This window comes from Pseudopodoces humilis, chromosome 5 (genome assembly GCF_049639895.1).
Source record: "Pseudopodoces humilis isolate 2021_Gansu_Grassland_sample_001 chromosome 5, ASM4963989v1, whole genome shotgun sequence".
Taxonomy (NCBI): Eukaryota; Metazoa; Chordata; class Aves; order Passeriformes; family Paridae; genus Pseudopodoces; species Pseudopodoces humilis.
The window spans coordinates 73,050,108-73,066,852 of NC_142204.1; the positions used below are offsets into that span (position 1 = coordinate 73,050,108).

Sequence of the window (16,745 nt, forward strand, 5' to 3'; positions counted from 1 at the left end):
TTCCTGGGAAAAGGTGAGGATGGGGATTCCTGGGAAAAGGTGAGGATGGGGGAATTCCTGGGAAAAGGTGAGGATGGGGATTCCTGGGAAAAGGTGAGGATGGGAATTCCTGGGAAAAGGTGAGGATGGGGGAATTCCTGGGAAAAGGTGAGGATGGGGGGATTCCTGGGAAAAGGTGAGGCTGGGGGGACTCCTGGGAAAAGGTGAGGATGGGAATTCCTGGGAAAAGGTGAGGATGGGAATTCCTGGGAAAAGGTGAGGATGGGAATTCCTGGGAAAAGGTGAGGATGGGGGGATTCCTGGGAAAAGGTGAGGCTGGGGGGATTCCTGGGAAAAGCTGGGATGAGAAGTTTCCCAGGAAAAGCCGGGATGGGAGGGTTTCCCGGGAAAAGGTGAGGCTGTGGGTTTCCTGGGAAAAGCTGGGATATGGGAGGTTTTCTGGGAAATGCAGGGATGGGAGGATTCCCAGGAAAAGCTGGGTCTGGGAATGAGGCTGGGAAGGGTTTGGATGTTGGGAATGGTTTGGATGTTGGGATGGGTTTGGATGTTGGGAATGGTTTGGATGTTGGGATGGGTTTGGATGTTGGGATGGGTTTGGATGTTGGGAATGATGTTGGGAATGGTTTGGATGTTGGGAATGATGTTGGGAATGGTTTGGATGTTGGGAATGATGTTGGGATGGGTTTGGATGTGTCAGGAATGAGGCTGGGATGGGTTTGGATGTTGGGAATGGTTTGGATGTTGGGATGGGTTTGGATGTTGGGATGGGTTTGGATGTTGGGATGGGTTTGGATGTTGGGATGGGTTTGGATGTTGGGAATGGTTTGGATGTTGGGAATGATGTTGGGATGGGTTTGGATGTTGGGAATGGTTTGGATGTTGGGATGGGTTTGGATGTTGGGATGGGTTTGGATGTTGGGAATGATGTTGGGAATGGTTTGGATGTTGGGAATGATGTTGGGATGGGTTTGGATGTTGGGATGGGTTTGGATGTTGGGATGGGTTTGGATGTTGGGAATGATGTTGGGATGGGTTTGGATGTTGGGATGGGTTTGGATGTTGGGATGGGTTTGGATGTTGGGATGGGTTTGGATGTTGGGAATGATGTTGGGATGGGTTTGGATGTCGGCTCCTGTCGGGGCCTCTCCCGGTGCCGTCCCCGTCCCTCCCTGCTCCAGCCCAGCCGGGAACGGCGCCGGTGGGAGAAATGAGGCTGGAAACGTTTCCTGCTGGAATTTGTCAGGGCTTTAACTCCATTAACGTGGGAATGCTGGGACAGGTTCCCTGCAGCAGCTCCGGGATGGGAGAGTGGGATGTGGGGCTGTGCAGAGGGATGGGGACCTGGGATGAGGCCACAGGGTGAGGGACGGCCCGGGGCAGGGACTGTCCCCTGTGCTGGCCCTGCTGAGGGACCCCCTGCAATCCTGGGGACAGCTCCGGGCCCCTCCTGCCAGGAGAGCCCTGGAGGGGCTGGAGGTGTCCAGGGATGGAGCTGGGAAGGGTCTGGAGCCCCAGGAACAGCTCTGGGAGCTGGGAAGGTTCTGGAGCCCCAGGAACAGCTCTGGGAGCTGGGAAGGTTCTGGAGCCCCAGGAACAGCTCTGGGAGCTGGGAAGGTTCTGGAGCCCCAGGAACAGCTCTGGGAGCTGGGAAGGGGCTCAGCCTGGAGCAAAGGGGGATCAGGGGGACCTTGTGGCTCTGCACAAGTCCCTGGCAGGAGGGGACAGCCGGGGGGTCGGGAACAGGGACAGGAGGAGAGGGAACGGCCTCAGGCTGGGCCAGGACAGGCTCAGGATGGGCCAGGACAGGCTCAGGGTGGGCCAGGACAGGCTCAGGGTGGGCCAGGACAGGCTCAGGGTGGGCCAGGACAGGCTCAGGGTGGGCCAGGACAGGCTCAGGGTGGGCCAGGACAGGCTCAGGGTGGGCAGCAGCAGGAATTTCCCCATGGAAAGGGAGCTCAGGCCCTGGAAGTGCCCAGGGAGCCCAGGCTGGGGTCAGTGGTGTCCCCAGGAGAGCTCTGGGGCTGTTCCAGCGCTGCTTTCCTGGGATCACTGGGAATTCTGCCCGATTCCCGTGTCCCTCTGGCTCCTCTCACCCTCCTGCTCCTCTCTCGCAGACACCAGCGGTGAGAACATCGCCGAGTCCCTGGTGGCCGAAGGATTGGCTTCTCGCCGGGAGGGGATCCGAGCCAACAAGTACGTGCACAGCTCCCATCCTGATCCCGATCCCGATCCTGATCCCAATCCCAATCCCGGTCCCAATCCTGATCCCAATCCCCATCCCAATCCCTGGCTCTGTGGTCCCAGCCATTGGAGCAGCTCCTGCTCCTCAGCTCCCACATTCCACGGGTGTTCCCGGGGTGTTCCGTGGCTTTGGGGCCGGGGTCTCCTGTCCCGGGGTGTCCCTGGGCTGTGGAGCCTCTCCAGTCACACCTGGGGGGGTGAATCCCCTGAATTCCCGCTGGAGAGGAGGGGCTGGGACATGGCTGGGTGATCCCAGCAGAGCCCAGGCTGTTCCCGGGCTCCCCCACATCCCAGGGCAGGGACATCCATGGGGACGGGGATCCCAGGCCAGAGGGCGCAGGACACCCAGCCTCGTTTGTGGGGCCAGGGAATCCCGGGATGGTTTGGGAGGGAAGGGACCCCCGAGCCCCCCCAGTGCCCCCCTGCCATGGCAGGGACACCTCCCACTGGCCCAGGCTGCTCCCAGCCCCAGGCTCCAGCCTGGCCTTGGCCACTGCCAGGGATCCAGGGGCAGCCACAGCTGGATTCTTTGGAATCCCTGGATTTGCTGTGGCAGGGCTGGGATGGGCTCGTGGTCACTCTGGTGGCCTTTCGGGGTGTGCAGGGCGGGGTGATCCATGGATTCCCATGGAATGTGCCTTCCCCGCTCTCCCAAACTTGCTGTGCCCTGCTGGGAGTCGGGAACGCTGCAGCCTCGGGAAGGGTTCCTCAGGAAGGGTTCCTCAGGAAGGGTTCCCCAGGCTCCCCAGGTTCCCTGGGTTCCTTGGGTTCCTTGGGAAGGGTTCCCCGGGTTCCTCAGGAAGGGTTCCTCAGGAAGGGTTCCTCAGGAAGGGTTCCCCAGGCTCCCCGGGTTCCCTGGGTTCCTTGGGTTCCTCGGGAAGGGTTCCTCGGGTTCCTCGGGTTCCTTGGGAAGGGTTCCCTGGGTTCCTGGGGAAGGGTTCCTTGGGTTCCTCGGGTTCCTCGGGTTCCTCAGGAAGGGTTCCCTGGCTTCCTCGGGTTCCTCGGGAAGGGTTCCCCAGGCTCCCCAGGTTCCCTGGGTTCCTTGGGTTCCTCGGGAAGGGTTCCCCGGGTTCCTCAGGAAGGGTTCCTCAGGAAGGGTTCCCCAGGCTCCCCGGGTTCCCTGGGTTCCTTGGGTTCCTCGGGAAGGGTTCCTCGGGTTCCTCGGGTTCCTTGGGAAGGGTTCCCTGGGTTCCTGGGGAAGGGTTCCTTGGGTTCCTCGGGTTCCTCGGGTTCCTCAGGAAGGGTTCCCTGGCTTCCTCGGGTTCCTCGGGAAGGGTTCCCCAGGCTCCCCAGGTTCCCTGGGTTCCTTGGGTTCCTCGGGAAGGGTTCCTCAGGTTCCTCGGGTTCCTCAGGAAGGGTTCCTCAGGAAGGGTTCCTCAGGTTCCTCAGGAAGGGTTCCTCGGGTTCCTCGGGTTCCTTGGGAAGGGTTCCCTGGGTTCCTGGGGAAGGGTTCCTTGGGTTCCTTGGGTTCCTCGGGTTCCTCGGGAAGGGTTCCCTGGCTTCCTCGGGTTCCTCGGGAAGGGTTCCCCGGGCTCCCCAGGTTCCCTGGGTTCCTCAGGTTCCTCGGGAAGGGTTCCTTGGGTTCCTGGGGAAGGGTTCCTTGGGTTCCCTGGGTTCCTCAGGAAGGGTTCCTCAGGTTCCTTGGGTTCCTGGGGTTCCCGCTCCGTTCCCGCTGTGCCGGGGGGCGGGAGGAGCTGGGCTGGGCTGGCAGGGGTTGGGATGGAGGCTCGGGATGGGGATGGAGGCTCCGTGTGCCGCAGCCCCGAGCAGAGCCGGCTGGCAGAGCTGGAGGAGCAGGCCCGCAGCGCCAAGAAGGGAATGTGGAGCGAGGGCTCGGGCTCGCACACCGTGCGCGACCTCAAGTACAGCCTGGAGAACCCCCGGCACTTCGTGGACTCCCTGCACCAGAAACCTGTCAATGGTAACGTGGCCCTGTGTCCTGTGTCACCACGTCCCTGTGTCACCACGTCCCTGTGTCACCACATCCCTGTGTCACCATGTTCCTGTGTCCTGTGTCACCATGTCCCCGTGTCCCATATCCTTGTGTCACCATATCCCTGTATCACGATATCCCTGTGTTCTTGTCTCCCTGTGTCACCACGTCCCTGTGTCACCACGTCCCTGTGTCCCCCTGTCCCTGTGTCACCACGTCCCTGTGTCACCACGTCCCTGCGTCCCATATCCTTGTGTCACCATATTCCTGTATGACGATATTCCTGTGTTCTTGTGTCCCTGTGTCACCATGTTCCTGTGTCCCTGTGTCACCATCCCCCTGTGTCCTTGTGTCCCTGTGTCACCCCATCCCTGTGTCCCATATCCCTGTGTCCCCCTGTCCCACGGTCCCGTGTCCCTGTGTCCCATATCCCTGTGTCACCATGTCCCTGTGTCCCCATGTCCCTGTGTCACCACATCCCTGTGTCACCATGTCCCCATGTCCCTGTGTCACCCTATCCCTGTGTCCCATATCCCTGTGTCCCCCTGTCCCACGGTCCTGTGTCCCTGTGTCCCATGTCCCTGTGTCCCATGTCCCTGTGTCCCCATGTCCCTGTGTCACCATGTCCCTGTGTCCCCATGTCCCTGTGTCACCACATCCCTGTGTCACCATGTCCCTGTGTCCTTGTGTCACCCTATCCCTGTGTCCCATATCCCTGTGTCCCCCTGTCCCACGGTCCCATGTCGCTGTGTCCCATGTCGCTGTGTCCCATGTCCCTGTGTCCCCATGTCCCTGTGTCACCATGTCCCTGTGTCCCTGTGTCACCCTATCCCTGTGTCCCATATCCCTGTGTCCCCCTGTCCCACGGTCCTGTGTCCCTGTGTTGTCTCCGTGTCCCGTTCTCCTGTGTCCCTGTGTCCTCACATCCCTGTGTCCCTGTATTCCTGTGTCATGTCCCCATGTCCTTGTGTCCCTTGTCCCTGTGTACTGTGTCCCTGTGTCCCCACATTCCCCTGTCCCCGTGTCCCCTGTCCCCGTGTCCCCCTGTCCCCTGTCCCCGTGTCACCGTTGGGATGATCTCCTGTGTCCGCAGCCATCATCGAGCACGTTCGGGACGGCAGCGTGGTGAGAGCTCTGCTCCTGCCCGACTTCTACCTGGTCACTGTCATGCTCTCGGGGATCAAGGTGAGCCCATTCCCGATTCCCGCTGAGCGATTCCCGCTGAGCGATTCCTGCTGAGCGATTCCCGCTGCGCGATTCCCGCTGTGCGATTCCTGCTGAGCGATTCCCGCTGTGCGATTCCTTCCTGTGCAATTCCTGCTGCGCGATTCCCGCTGTGTGATTCCCGCTGCGCGATTCCTGCTGAGCGATTCCCGCTGTGCGATTCCCGCTGTGCGATTCCCGCTGTGCGATTCCCGCTGTGCGATTCCCGCTGTGCGATTCCCGCTGTGCGATTCCCGCTGTGCGATTCCCGCTGAGCAATTCCCGCTGCGCGATTCCTTCCTGCGCGATTCCTGCTGCGCGATTCCCGCTGTGTGATTCCTGCTGAGCGATTCCTTCCTGTGCGATTCCCGCTGCGCGATTCCTTCCTGCGCGATTCCTTCCTGCGCGATTCCTTCCTGCGCGATTCCTTCCTGCGCGATTCCTTCCTGCGCGATTCCTTCCTGCGCGATTCCTTCCTGCGCGATTCCTTCCTGCGCGATTCCTTCCTGCGCGATTCCCGCTGCGCGATTCCCGCTGAGCGATTCCTGCTGAGCGATTCCCGCTGTGCGATTCCCGCTGTGCGATTCCCGCTGCGCGATTCCTTCCTGCGCGATTCCTGCTGAGCGATTCCCGCTGTGCGATTCCTTCCTGTGCAATTCCTGCTGCGCGATTCCCGCTGTGTGATTCCCGCTGCGCGATTCCTGCTGAGCGATTCCCGCTGTGCGATTCCTTCCTGTGCAATTCCTGCTGCGCGATTCCCGCTGTGTGATTCCCGCTGCGCGATTCCCGCTGCGCGATTCCCGCTGTGCGATTCCCGCTGTGCGATTCCCGCTGTGTGATTCCTGCTGTGCGATTCCTTCCTGTGCAATTCCCGCTGCGCGATTCCCGCTGTGCGATTCCCGCTGCGCGATTCCCGCTGTGCGATTCCTGCTGTGTGATTCCCGCTGTGTGATTCCTGCTGAGCGATTCCTTCCTGCGCGATTCCCGCTGAGCGATTCCCGCTGAGCGATTCCCGCTGTGCGATTCCTTCCTGTGCGATTCCTGCTGTGCGATTCCCGCTGCGCGATTCCCGCTGCGCGATTCCCGCTGTGCGATTCCCGCTGCGCGATTCCCGCTGCGCGATTCCTGCTGAGCGATTCCTGCTGCGCGATTCCCGCTGCGCGATTCCCGCTGTGTGATTCCCGCTGTGTGATTCCCGCTGTGTGATTCCTGCTGTGTGATTCCTGCTGTGTGATTCCTGCTGTGTGATTCCCGCTGCGCGATTCCCGCTGTGCGATTCCTTCCTGCGCGATTCCCGCTGTGCGATTCCCGCTGTGCGATTCCTGCTGAGCGATTCCTTCCTGCGCGATTCCTTCCTGCGTGATTCCTTCCTGCGCGATTCCTTCCTGCGCGAGTCCCGCTGCGCGATTCCTGCTGCGCGATTCCTTCCTGCGCGATTCCTGCTGCGCGATTCCCGCTGCGCGATTCCCGCTGTGTGATTCCTGCTGAGTGATTCCTTCCTGCGCGATTCCCGCTGTGTGATTCCCGCTGTGTGATTCCCGCTGCGCGATTCCTTCCTGCGCGATTCCCGCTGTGCGATTCCCGCTGTGCGATTCCCGCTGTGCGATTCCCGCTGCGCGATTCCTTCCTGCGCGATTCCCGCTGTGCGATTCCCGCTGTGCGATTCCCGCTGTGCGATTCCCGCTGCGCGATTCCTTCCTGCGCGATTCCCGCTGTGCGATTCCCGCTGTGCGATTCCCGCTGTGCGATTCCCGCTGCGCGATTCCCGCTGTGCGATTCCCGCTGCGCGATTCCCGCTGCGCGATTCCCGCTGCGCGATTCCTTCCTGCGCGATTCCTGCTGTGTGATTCCCGCTGAGCGATTCCTTCCTGTGCAATTCCTGCTGCGCGATTCCTGCTGTGTGATTCCCGCTGAGCGATTCCTTCCTGTGCAATTCCTGCTGAGCGATTCCCGCTGTGCGATTCCTTCCTGTGCAATTCCCGCTGAGCGATTCCTTCCTGTGCAATTCCCGCTGTGCGATTCCCGCTGAGCGATTCCCGCTGTGCGATTCCTTCCTGTGCGATTCCCGCTGTGTGATTCCCGCTGTGTGATTCCCGCTGAGCGATTCCCGCTGTGCGATTCCTTCCTGTGCGATTCCCGCTGTGCAATTCCCGCTGAGCGATTCCTTCCTGTGCAATTCCCGCTGAGCGATTCCTTCCTGTGCAATTCCCCCTGTGCAATTCCTTCCTGTGCAATTCCTTCCTGTGCAATTCCTTCCTGTGCAATTCCTTCCTGTGCAATTCCTTCCTGTGCAATTCCTTCCTGTGCAATTCCCGCTGTGCAATTCCTTCCTGTGCTGTTCCCTCTGTCCAATTCCCACTGCCGAATTCCCACAAACTAATCAGGATCAAAATGTCCAGGAATCCCGGGATGGTTTGGGATGGAAGGGACCCCCAAACCCCCCAGTGCCCCCCTGCCATGGCAGGGACACCTCCCACTGGCCCAGGCTGCTCCCAGCCCCAGGCTCCAGCCTGGCCTTGGCCACTGCCAGGGATCCAGGGGCAGCCACAGCTGCTCTGGCAATTCCAGCCCAGCCAGCAATTCCCAATTCCCAATTCCCAACATCCAGCCCTGTCCTCTGGCACTGGGAGCCATTCCCTGGCTCCTGGCCCTGCAGCCCTGTCCCAGTCCCTCTGCAGCTCTCCTGGAGCCCCTTCAGGCCCTGCAGGGGCTCTGAGCTCTCCCTGGACCCTTCTCCTCTCCAGGGGAACATTCCCAGCTCTCCTGGAGCCCCTTCAGGCCCTGGAACGTTCTGGAAGCTCTCCCTGGACCCTTCTCCTCTCCAGGGGAACATTCCCAGCTCTCCTGGAGCCCCTTCAGGCCCTGGAACGTTCTGGAAGCTCTCCCTGGACCCTTCTCCTCTCCAGGGGAACATTCCCAGCTCTCCCAGGCTGGATCCCTGGGAACTGAGGGGCTCCAGGCCTGGAGCAGCTCCGGGGTCTCCTCTGGGCTCTCCCCAGCAGCTCCCGGTGTCTCTCCAGGTTCCCAGGACTGGAGTTGGTTCCCATTCCCGGGGCATTCCAAGGGCTCTGTCTTTACACAAATTCCCAGATTTCAGCCCCGGAAGCCCCGCTGGAGCCGGGGAATGGGGGCAGTCTCTCCTCCCCAGTGGTTTCCCAGCCCGTTCCCGATGTCCCCATTCCCGATGTTCCCGATGTTCCCGATGTTCCCGATGTTCCCGATGCTCCCGATGCTCCCGATGTTCCCGATGTTCCCAATGTTCCCGATCCCGATGTTCCCGATGTTCCCGATGTTCCCATTCCCGATGTTCCCGATGTTCCCGATGTTCCCGATCCCGATGTTCCCGATGTTCCCGATGTTCCCAATGTTCCCGATGTTCCCATTCCCGATGTTCCCGATGTTCCCGATGTTCCCATTCCCGATGTTCCCGATGTTCCCGATGTTCCCATTCCCGATGTTCCCGATGTTCCCATTCCCGATGTTCCCGATGTTCCCGTTCCCGATGTTCCCGATGTTCCCGATGTTCCCATTCCCGATGTTCCCGATGTTCCCGATGTTCCCGATGTTCCCGATGTTCCCAATGTTCCCGATGTTCCCGATGTTCCCATTCCCGATGTTCCCGATGTTCCCGATGTTCCCATTCCCGATGTTCCCGATGTTCCCGATGTTCCCATTCCCGATGTTCCCGATGTTCCCATTCCCGATGTTCCCGATGTTCCCGATCCCGATGTTCCCATTCCCGATGTTCTCGATGTTCCCGAAGTTCCCGATGTTCCCGATGTTCCCGATGTTCCCATTCCCGATGTTCCCGATGTTCCCATTCCCGATGTTCCCGATGTTCCCATTCCCGATGTTCTCGATGTTCCCGTTCCCGATGTTCCCGATGTTCCCATTCCCGATGTTCCCGATGTTCCCATTCCCGATGTTCCCGATGTTCCCGATGTTCCCGTTCCCGATGTTCCCGATGTTCTCGATGTTCCCGTTCCCGATGTTCCCGATGTTCCCGATGTTCCCGATGTTCCCGATGTTCCCATTCCCGATGTTCCCGATGTTCCCGATGTTCCCGTTCTTGATGTTCCCATTCCCGATGTTCCCGATGTTCCCATTCCCGATGTTCCCGATGTTCCCATTCCCGATGTTCCCGTTCCCGATGTTCCCGTTCCCGATGTTCCCATTCCCGATGTTCCCGTTCCCGATGTTCCCATTCCCGATGTTCCCATTCCCGATGTTCCCATTCCCGATGTTCCCATTCCCGATGTTCCCGATGTTCCCGATGTTCCCGATGTTCCCATTCCCGATGTTCCTGATGTTCCCGAAGTTCCCGATGTTCCCATTCCCGAAGTTCCCGATGTTCCCGTTCCCGCAGTGCCCCACGTTCAAGCGCGAGGCCGACGCCGAGGTCCCGGAGCCGTTCGCGGCCGAAGCCAAATTCTTCACGGAGTCGCGGCTGCTGCAGAGGGACGTGCAGATCGTGCTGGAGAGCTGCCACAACCAGAACATCCTGGGCACCATCCTGCACCCGGCAAGTGCCGCGGGTCACGGGGGTGCTGCTGATCCCGGGGATCCCCTGATCCCAGAGATCCCCTGATCCCAGAGATCCCCTGATCCCAGAGATCCCCTGATCCCAGAGGGTGCTGCTGATCCCGGGGATCCCCTGATCCCAGAGATCCCCTGATCCCAGAGATCCCCTGATCCCAGAGATCCTCTGATCCCAGAGGGTGCTGCTGATCCCGGGGATCCCCTGATCCCAGAGATCCTCTGATCCCAGGGGGTGCTGCTGATCCCGGGGATCCCCTGGTCCCAGAGATCCCCTGATCCCAGAGATCCTCTGATCCCAGAGATCCTCTGATCCCAGGGGGTGCTGCTGATCCCGGGGATCCCCTGGTCCCAGAGATCCCCTGATCCCAGAGATCCTCTGATCCCAGAGATCCTCTGATCCCAGGGGGTGCTGCTGATCCCAGAGATCCCCTGATCCCAGAGATCCTCTGATCCCAGAGGGTGCTGCTGATCCCGGGGATCCCCTGATCCCAGAGATCCTCTGATCCAGGGGGTGCTGCTGATCCTGGGGACTCCCTGATCCCAGAGATCCTCTGATCCCGGAGATCCTGCTGACCCCTCGGGGTGCTGCTGATCCCGGGGATCCTGCTTATCCCAGGGATCCTCTGATCCTGGAGATCCTGGTGACCCCTGGGAAATGCTGCTGATCCCAGAGATCCTCTGATCCTGGGATCCTCTGGCCCTGGGGATGCTGCTGACCCTGGGTGATCCCGCTGATCCCTGGGGGGATGATCCTGCTGGCCCCTGGGGGATCCTGCTGGCCCCTGGGGGATCCTCTGACCCCTGGGGGATCCTGCTGGCCCCTGGGGGATCCTGCTGGCCCCTGGGGGATCCTGCTGGCCCCTGGGGGGATCCTGCTGACCCCTGGGGGATCCTGCTGGCCCCTGGGGGGATCCTGCTGACCCCTGGGGGATCCTGCTGACCACTTGGAGGGATCCTGCTGGCCCCTGGGGGATCCTGCTGACCCCTGGTGGGATCCCACTGATCCCGGGGATCCTGCTGGCCCCTGGGGGATCCTGCTGACCCCTGGGTGATCCCGCTGATCCCTGGGGGGATGATCCTGCTGGCCACTTGGAGGGATCCTGCTGGCCCCTGGGGGATCCTGCTGACCCCTGGGGGTGCTGCTGACCCCTGGGGGATCCTGGTGATCCCGGGGATCCTGCTGACCCCTGGGGGATCCTGCTGGCCCCTGGGGGATCCTGCTGACCCTGGGGGTGCTGCTGACCCCTGGTGGGATCCCGCTGATCCCGGGGATCCTCTGACCCCGCTCGTGCTCCCCACAGAACGGGAACATCACGGAGCTGCTGCTGCGGGAGGGCTTTGCTCGCTGTGTGGATTGGTCCATCGCCGTCTACACCCGCGGCGCCGACAAACTGCGCGCGGCCGAGAGGTGGGGAGGGGATCCCGCTGATCCCAGTGATCCTGCTGATCCCTGCTGATCCCTGCTGATCCCAGTGATCCTGCTGATCCCGCTGATCCCTGCTGATCCCTGCTGATCCCTGCTGATCCCTGCTGATCCCTGCTGATCCCTGCTGATTCCTGCTGATCCCTGCTGATCCCTGCTGATCCCAGTGATCCTGCTGATCCCACTGATCCCTGCTGATCCCTGCTGATCCCTGCTGATCCCTGCTGATCCCTGCTGATCCCGCTGATCCCTTTGGTCCCAGTGATCCTGCTGATCCCAGTGATCCCTGCTGATCCCGCTGATCCCTGCTGATCCCTGCTGATCCCTGCTGATCCCGCTGATCCCTTTGGTCCCAGTGATCCTGCTGATCCCAGTGATCCCTGCTGATCCCGCTGATCCCTGCTGATCCCAGTGATCCTGCTGATCCCTGCTGATCCCTCTGATCCCTCTGGTCCCAACTGATCCCACTGATCCCTGCTGATCCTGCTGATCCCGGCTGATCCCTCTGATCCCTGCTGATCCCAGTTGATCCCACTGATCCCACTGATCCCACCTGTATCCATGGGGTATCCAGAGCGACTCCAGCCCCCCCAGCCCCGTGTGGCTCCTCGGGGCTGGGATCACTGGGATCCCCTGGGGTCACTGGGATCCCCTGGGATTGCTGGGATCCCCTGGGATTGCTGGGATCCCCTGGGGTCACTGGGATCCCCTGGGATTGCTGGGATCCCCTGGGATCCCCTGGATCTCTCCCGGGGCTGTTCCGTGTGTCCCAGCCCCGTGTGGCTGACCCGGGCTGGGATCACTGGGATCCCCTGGGGTCACTGGGATCCCCTGGGATTGCTGGGATCCCCTGGGATTGCTGGGATCCCCTGGGATCCCCTGGATCTCTCCCGGGGCTGTTGCGGGTGTCCCAGCCCCGTGTCCCCTGTCCCCACCCAGGTTTGCCAAGGAGCGCAAGCTGAGGATCTGGAGGGATTACGTGGCCCCCACGGCAAACCTGGACCAGAAGGACAAACAGTTCATGGCCAAGGTGAGCGGGGGAGGGGCTGGGGGGACCTTTGGGGACCTTTGGGGATCTTTGGGGGCCTTTGGGGATCTTTGGGGACCTTTGGGGACCTTTGGGGACCTTTGGGGGCCTTTGGGGATCTTTGGGGATCTTTGGGGGCCTTTGGGGCATAGGACGGTCCCCAGCTCTAGGGGGGAACAAGCCCCGCTGGATCCCTTGGCTGGATCCCAGTGATGGATCCCAGCAATGGATCCCAGCTGTGGATCCCAACTGTGGATCCCAACTGTGGATCCCAGGACACTCGAGGCTGGAGAAGGGAAGGAGGAGCCCTGGGAGAGGTCTTGGCTCTGGGCAGGGACCGGGGGGGTCCCGGCACCTCACACCGGCCACGGGACCACGGGATCGGGTCTGCATCGATTCCCGATCCTCCGGGGGAGGGAATGGCTGCCCATGGATCCATTCCTGATCCTCCAGGGAATGGCTGCCCATGGATCCATTCCTGATCCTCCGGGGGAGGGAATGGCTGCCCATGGATCCATTCCTGATCCTCCAGGGAATGGCTGCCCATGGATCCATTCCTGATCTCCCAGGGAATGGCTGCCCATGGATCCATTCCTGATCCTCCAGGGAATGGCTGCCCATGGATCCATTCCTGATCCTCCAGGGAATGGCTGCCCATGGATCCATTCCTGATCTCCCAGGGAATGGCTGCCCATGGATCCATTCCTGATCTCCCAGGGAATGGCTGCCCATGGATCCATTCCTGATCTCCCAGGGAATGGCTGCCCATGGATCCATTCCTGATCTCCCAGGGAATGGCTGCCCATGGATCCATTCCTGATCCTCCAGGGAATGGCTGCCCATGGATCCATTCCTGATCCTCCGGGGAATGGCTGCCCATGGATCCATTCCTGATCTCCCAGGGAATGGCTGCCCATGGATCCATTCCTGATCTCCCAGGGAATGGCTGCCCATGGATCCATTCCTGATCCTCCAGGGAATGGCTGCCCATGGATCCATTCCTGATCTCCCAGGGAATGGCTGCCCATGGATCCATTCCTGATCTCCCAGGGAATGGCTGCCCACGGATCCATTCCTGATCTCCCAGGGAATGGCTGCCCATGGATCCATTCCCAATGTTCCCAAAGTCTGGAGATGCTGCTGAGCCCCGCTCCTGGTGGGTGCTGGTGTGTTCCATGTCCCTGGATTCCATGGGGATCCCTGTCCCTGGATTCCATGGGGATCCCTGTCCCTGGATTCCATGGGGATCCCTGTCCCTGGATTCCATGGGGATCCCTGTCCCTGGATTCCATGGGGTTCCCTCTCTGTGGATTCCATGGGGATCCCTGTCCCAGCACAGATCCGGAGGATCTGGAGGGAGGTGAAGCTGAGAGGGCTGATCCCAGGTGGGGTGATCCCGGTTGGGATGACCCCGGTTGGGATGATCCAGGTTGGGATGATCCAGGTTGGGATGATCCCGGTTGGGATGATCCCGGTTGGGATGATCCCGGTTGGGATGATCCCGGTTGGGATGATCCAGGTTGGGATGATCCAGGTTGGGATGATCCAGGTTGGGATGATCCAGGATGGGATGATCCAGGTTGGGATGATCCAGGTTGGGATGATCCAGGTTGGGATGATCCCGGTTGGGATGATCCCGGTTGGGATGATCCCGGCTGTGATGATCCCGGCTGTGATGATCCCGGCTGTGATGATCCCGGCTGGGATCCGTGAGCTGCGGGATCCGGGCAGGATCCGTGGATCAGCCCCACTAGATGGAGCTCCAGCCTCGCCCAGGCAGCGGCTCCGGAGCCGCTGGAATTTCCTGGGAATGCGCAGCAGCCGCATCCGACCCGATCCCTGTGCGGGGTCAGATCCGGCCCCGGGGCCTCCTTCCAGCCGCTCCGGTCCTGTCGGGATCGGGATCGGGATTGGGATCGGGATTGGGATCGTGTCCGAGCTGCCCAGCCTCGCCCGGGGATCCATGGGAAGAGCAGGAATGGGATCAGGCCTGGCAGATCCATGGGAAGAGCAGGAATGGGATCAGGCCTGGCAGATCCCGGGGAGCAGCAGGAATGGGATCAGGCCTGGCAGATCCCGGGGAGCAGCAGGAATGGGATCAGGCCTGGCAGATCCATGGGAGCAGCAGGAATGGGATCAGGCCTGGCAGATCCATGGGAAGAGCAGGAATGGGATCAGGCCTGGCAGATCCCGGGGAGCAGCAGGAATGGGATCAGGCCTGGCAGATCCATGGGAACAGCAGGAATGGGATCAGGCCTGGCAGATCCATGGGAAGAGCAGGAATGGGATCAGGCCTGGCAGATCCCGGGGAGCAGCAGGAATGGGATCAGGTCTGGCAGATCCATGGGAAGAGCAGGAATGGGATCAGGCCTGGCAGATCCCGGGGGGATTTGGGTGCCGGGGTTGGATGGAGCTGGGATGGAGAAGCTCTGGAGCTGCCGGGACAGCAGGAGCTGCTCCAGCCGCATCCATGGGGAGCTGATCCAGTGGGAACTGATCCCGTGGGAACTGATCCAGTGGGAACTGATCCCGTGGGATCAAGTCCGCTGGGATGAGGGAATAGGAATTGGGAATGGCTCCTGTGCCCACTCGGGGGGCTGTGCCAGGATCTGTGCCAGGAGCTGTGCCAGGATCTGTGCCAGGATCTGTGCCAGAGCTGTGCCAGGATCTGTGCCAGGATCTGTGCCAGGATCTGTGCCAGGATCTGTGCCAGGGCTGTGCCAGGGATGTACCAGGATCTGTGCCAGGATCTGTGCCAGGGATGTGCCAGGATCTGTGCCAGGGCTGTGCCAGGGCTGTGCCAGAGCTGTGCCAGGGCTGTGCCAGGATCTGTGCCAGGATCTGTGCCAGGGCTGTGCCAGGATCTGTGCCAGAGCTGTGCCAGGATCTGTGCCAGGGCTGTGCCAGGATCTGTGCCAGGATCTGTGCCAGGATCTGTGCCAGGATCTGTGCCAGGATCTGTGCCAGGGATGTACCAGGATCTGTGCCAGGATCTGTGCCAGGGATGTGCCAGGATCTGTGCCAGGATCTGTGCCAGGATCTGTGCCAGGATCTGTGCCAGGGATGTACCAGGATCTGTGCCAGGGATGTGCCAGGGCTGTGCCAGGGATGTGCCAGGATCTGTGCCAGGGATGTGCCAGGATCTGTGCCAGGGCTGTGCCAGGATCTGTGCCAGGATCTGTGCCAGAGCTGTGCCAGGATCTGTGCCAGGGCTGTGCCAGGGCTGTGCCAGGATCTGTGCCAGGATCTGTGCCAGGGCTGTGCCAGGATCTGTGCCAGAGCTGTGCCAGGATCTGTGCCAGGGCTGTGCCAGGATCTGTGCCAGGATCTGTGCCAGGGCTGTGCCAGGATCTGTGCCAGGATCTGTGCCAGGGCTGTGCCAGGATCTGTGCCAGGATCTGTGCCAGGATCTGTGCCAGGATCTGTGCCAGGGCTGTGCCAGAGCTGTGCCAGGGCTGTGCCAGGGCTGTGCCAGAGCTGTGCCAGGGCTGTGCCAGGGCTGTGCCAGGATCTGTGCCAGAGCTGTGCCAGGATCTGTGCCAGGGATGTGCCAGGATCTGTGCCAGGATCTGTGCCAGGATCTGTGCCAGGGCTGTGCCAGAGCTGTGCCAGAGCTGTGCCAGGATCTGTGCCAGGGCTGTGCCAGAGCTGTGCCAGGATCTGTGCCAGGGCTGTGCCAGGGCTGTGCCAGGATCTGTGCCAGGATCTGTGCCAGGATCTGTGCCAGGGCTGTGCCAGGGCTGTGCCAGGGATGTGCCAGGGCTGTGCCAGGATCTGTGCCAGGATCTGTGCCAGGATCTGTGCCAGGGCTGTGCCAGGGCTGTGCCAGGGCTGTGCCAGGATCTGTGCCAGGATCTGTGCCAGGGCTGTGCCAGGGCTGTGCCAGGGCTGTGCCAGAGCTGTGCCAGGATCTGTGCCAGAGCTGTGCCAGGATCTGTGCCAGGGCTGTGCCAGGATCTGTGCCAGGGCTGTGCCAGGGCTGTGCCAGGGCTGTGCCAGGCTGGAGATTTCCCTGGGATCACTGGGGATCGAGCCCTGGTGCTGTGGGGTGGGATCACCCCAGGTTGCGGGGCAGAGTTCACCGGATCCCCCGATCCCCCGCTCTGGGGGATCCCCCGGGCTGGGGGGCAGGTTTCATGGGATCCCCCGATCCCCCGGCTCTGTGGGATCCCCCCGGCTGGGATCGCTCCCAGCAGGATCCGGATTCCCCGGGATCCCCCAAACACCGCGTCCTGATTTTGGGGAGGAGACCCGAGCCTTCCTCCTCCCGCGGGCTCCATCCCGCTCCCCGCGCCGGGCTCTGGAGCTCGGCCTTGGGCAGCCGCAGCCCCGCCGCCTTCCCGGCTCACTTTGGGGTTTATTTTGGGCGTTTTTATCCA

At 61.5% G+C, this 16,745-nt stretch overlaps 1 protein-coding gene across 1 annotated transcript in view; it reads left to right on the forward strand.

The window, feature by feature from the left end:
* The window catches only part of SND1 (staphylococcal nuclease and tudor domain containing 1), a 96,917-nt gene that overhangs the window by 12,427 nt on the left and 67,745 nt on the right, over window positions 1–16,745 (forward strand). Inside the window, exons 4-9 of the mRNA XM_088055716.1 lie at window positions 2,115–2,193; window positions 4,002–4,162; window positions 5,268–5,359; window positions 9,744–9,899; window positions 11,218–11,324; window positions 12,279–12,369. Of these exons, the coding sequence (XP_087911842.1) occupies window positions 2,115–2,193; window positions 4,002–4,162; window positions 5,268–5,359; window positions 9,744–9,899; window positions 11,218–11,324; window positions 12,279–12,369 (686 nt within the window). The remainder of the gene's footprint in view (window positions 1–2,114; window positions 2,194–4,001; window positions 4,163–5,267; window positions 5,360–9,743; window positions 9,900–11,217; window positions 11,325–12,278; window positions 12,370–16,745) is intronic.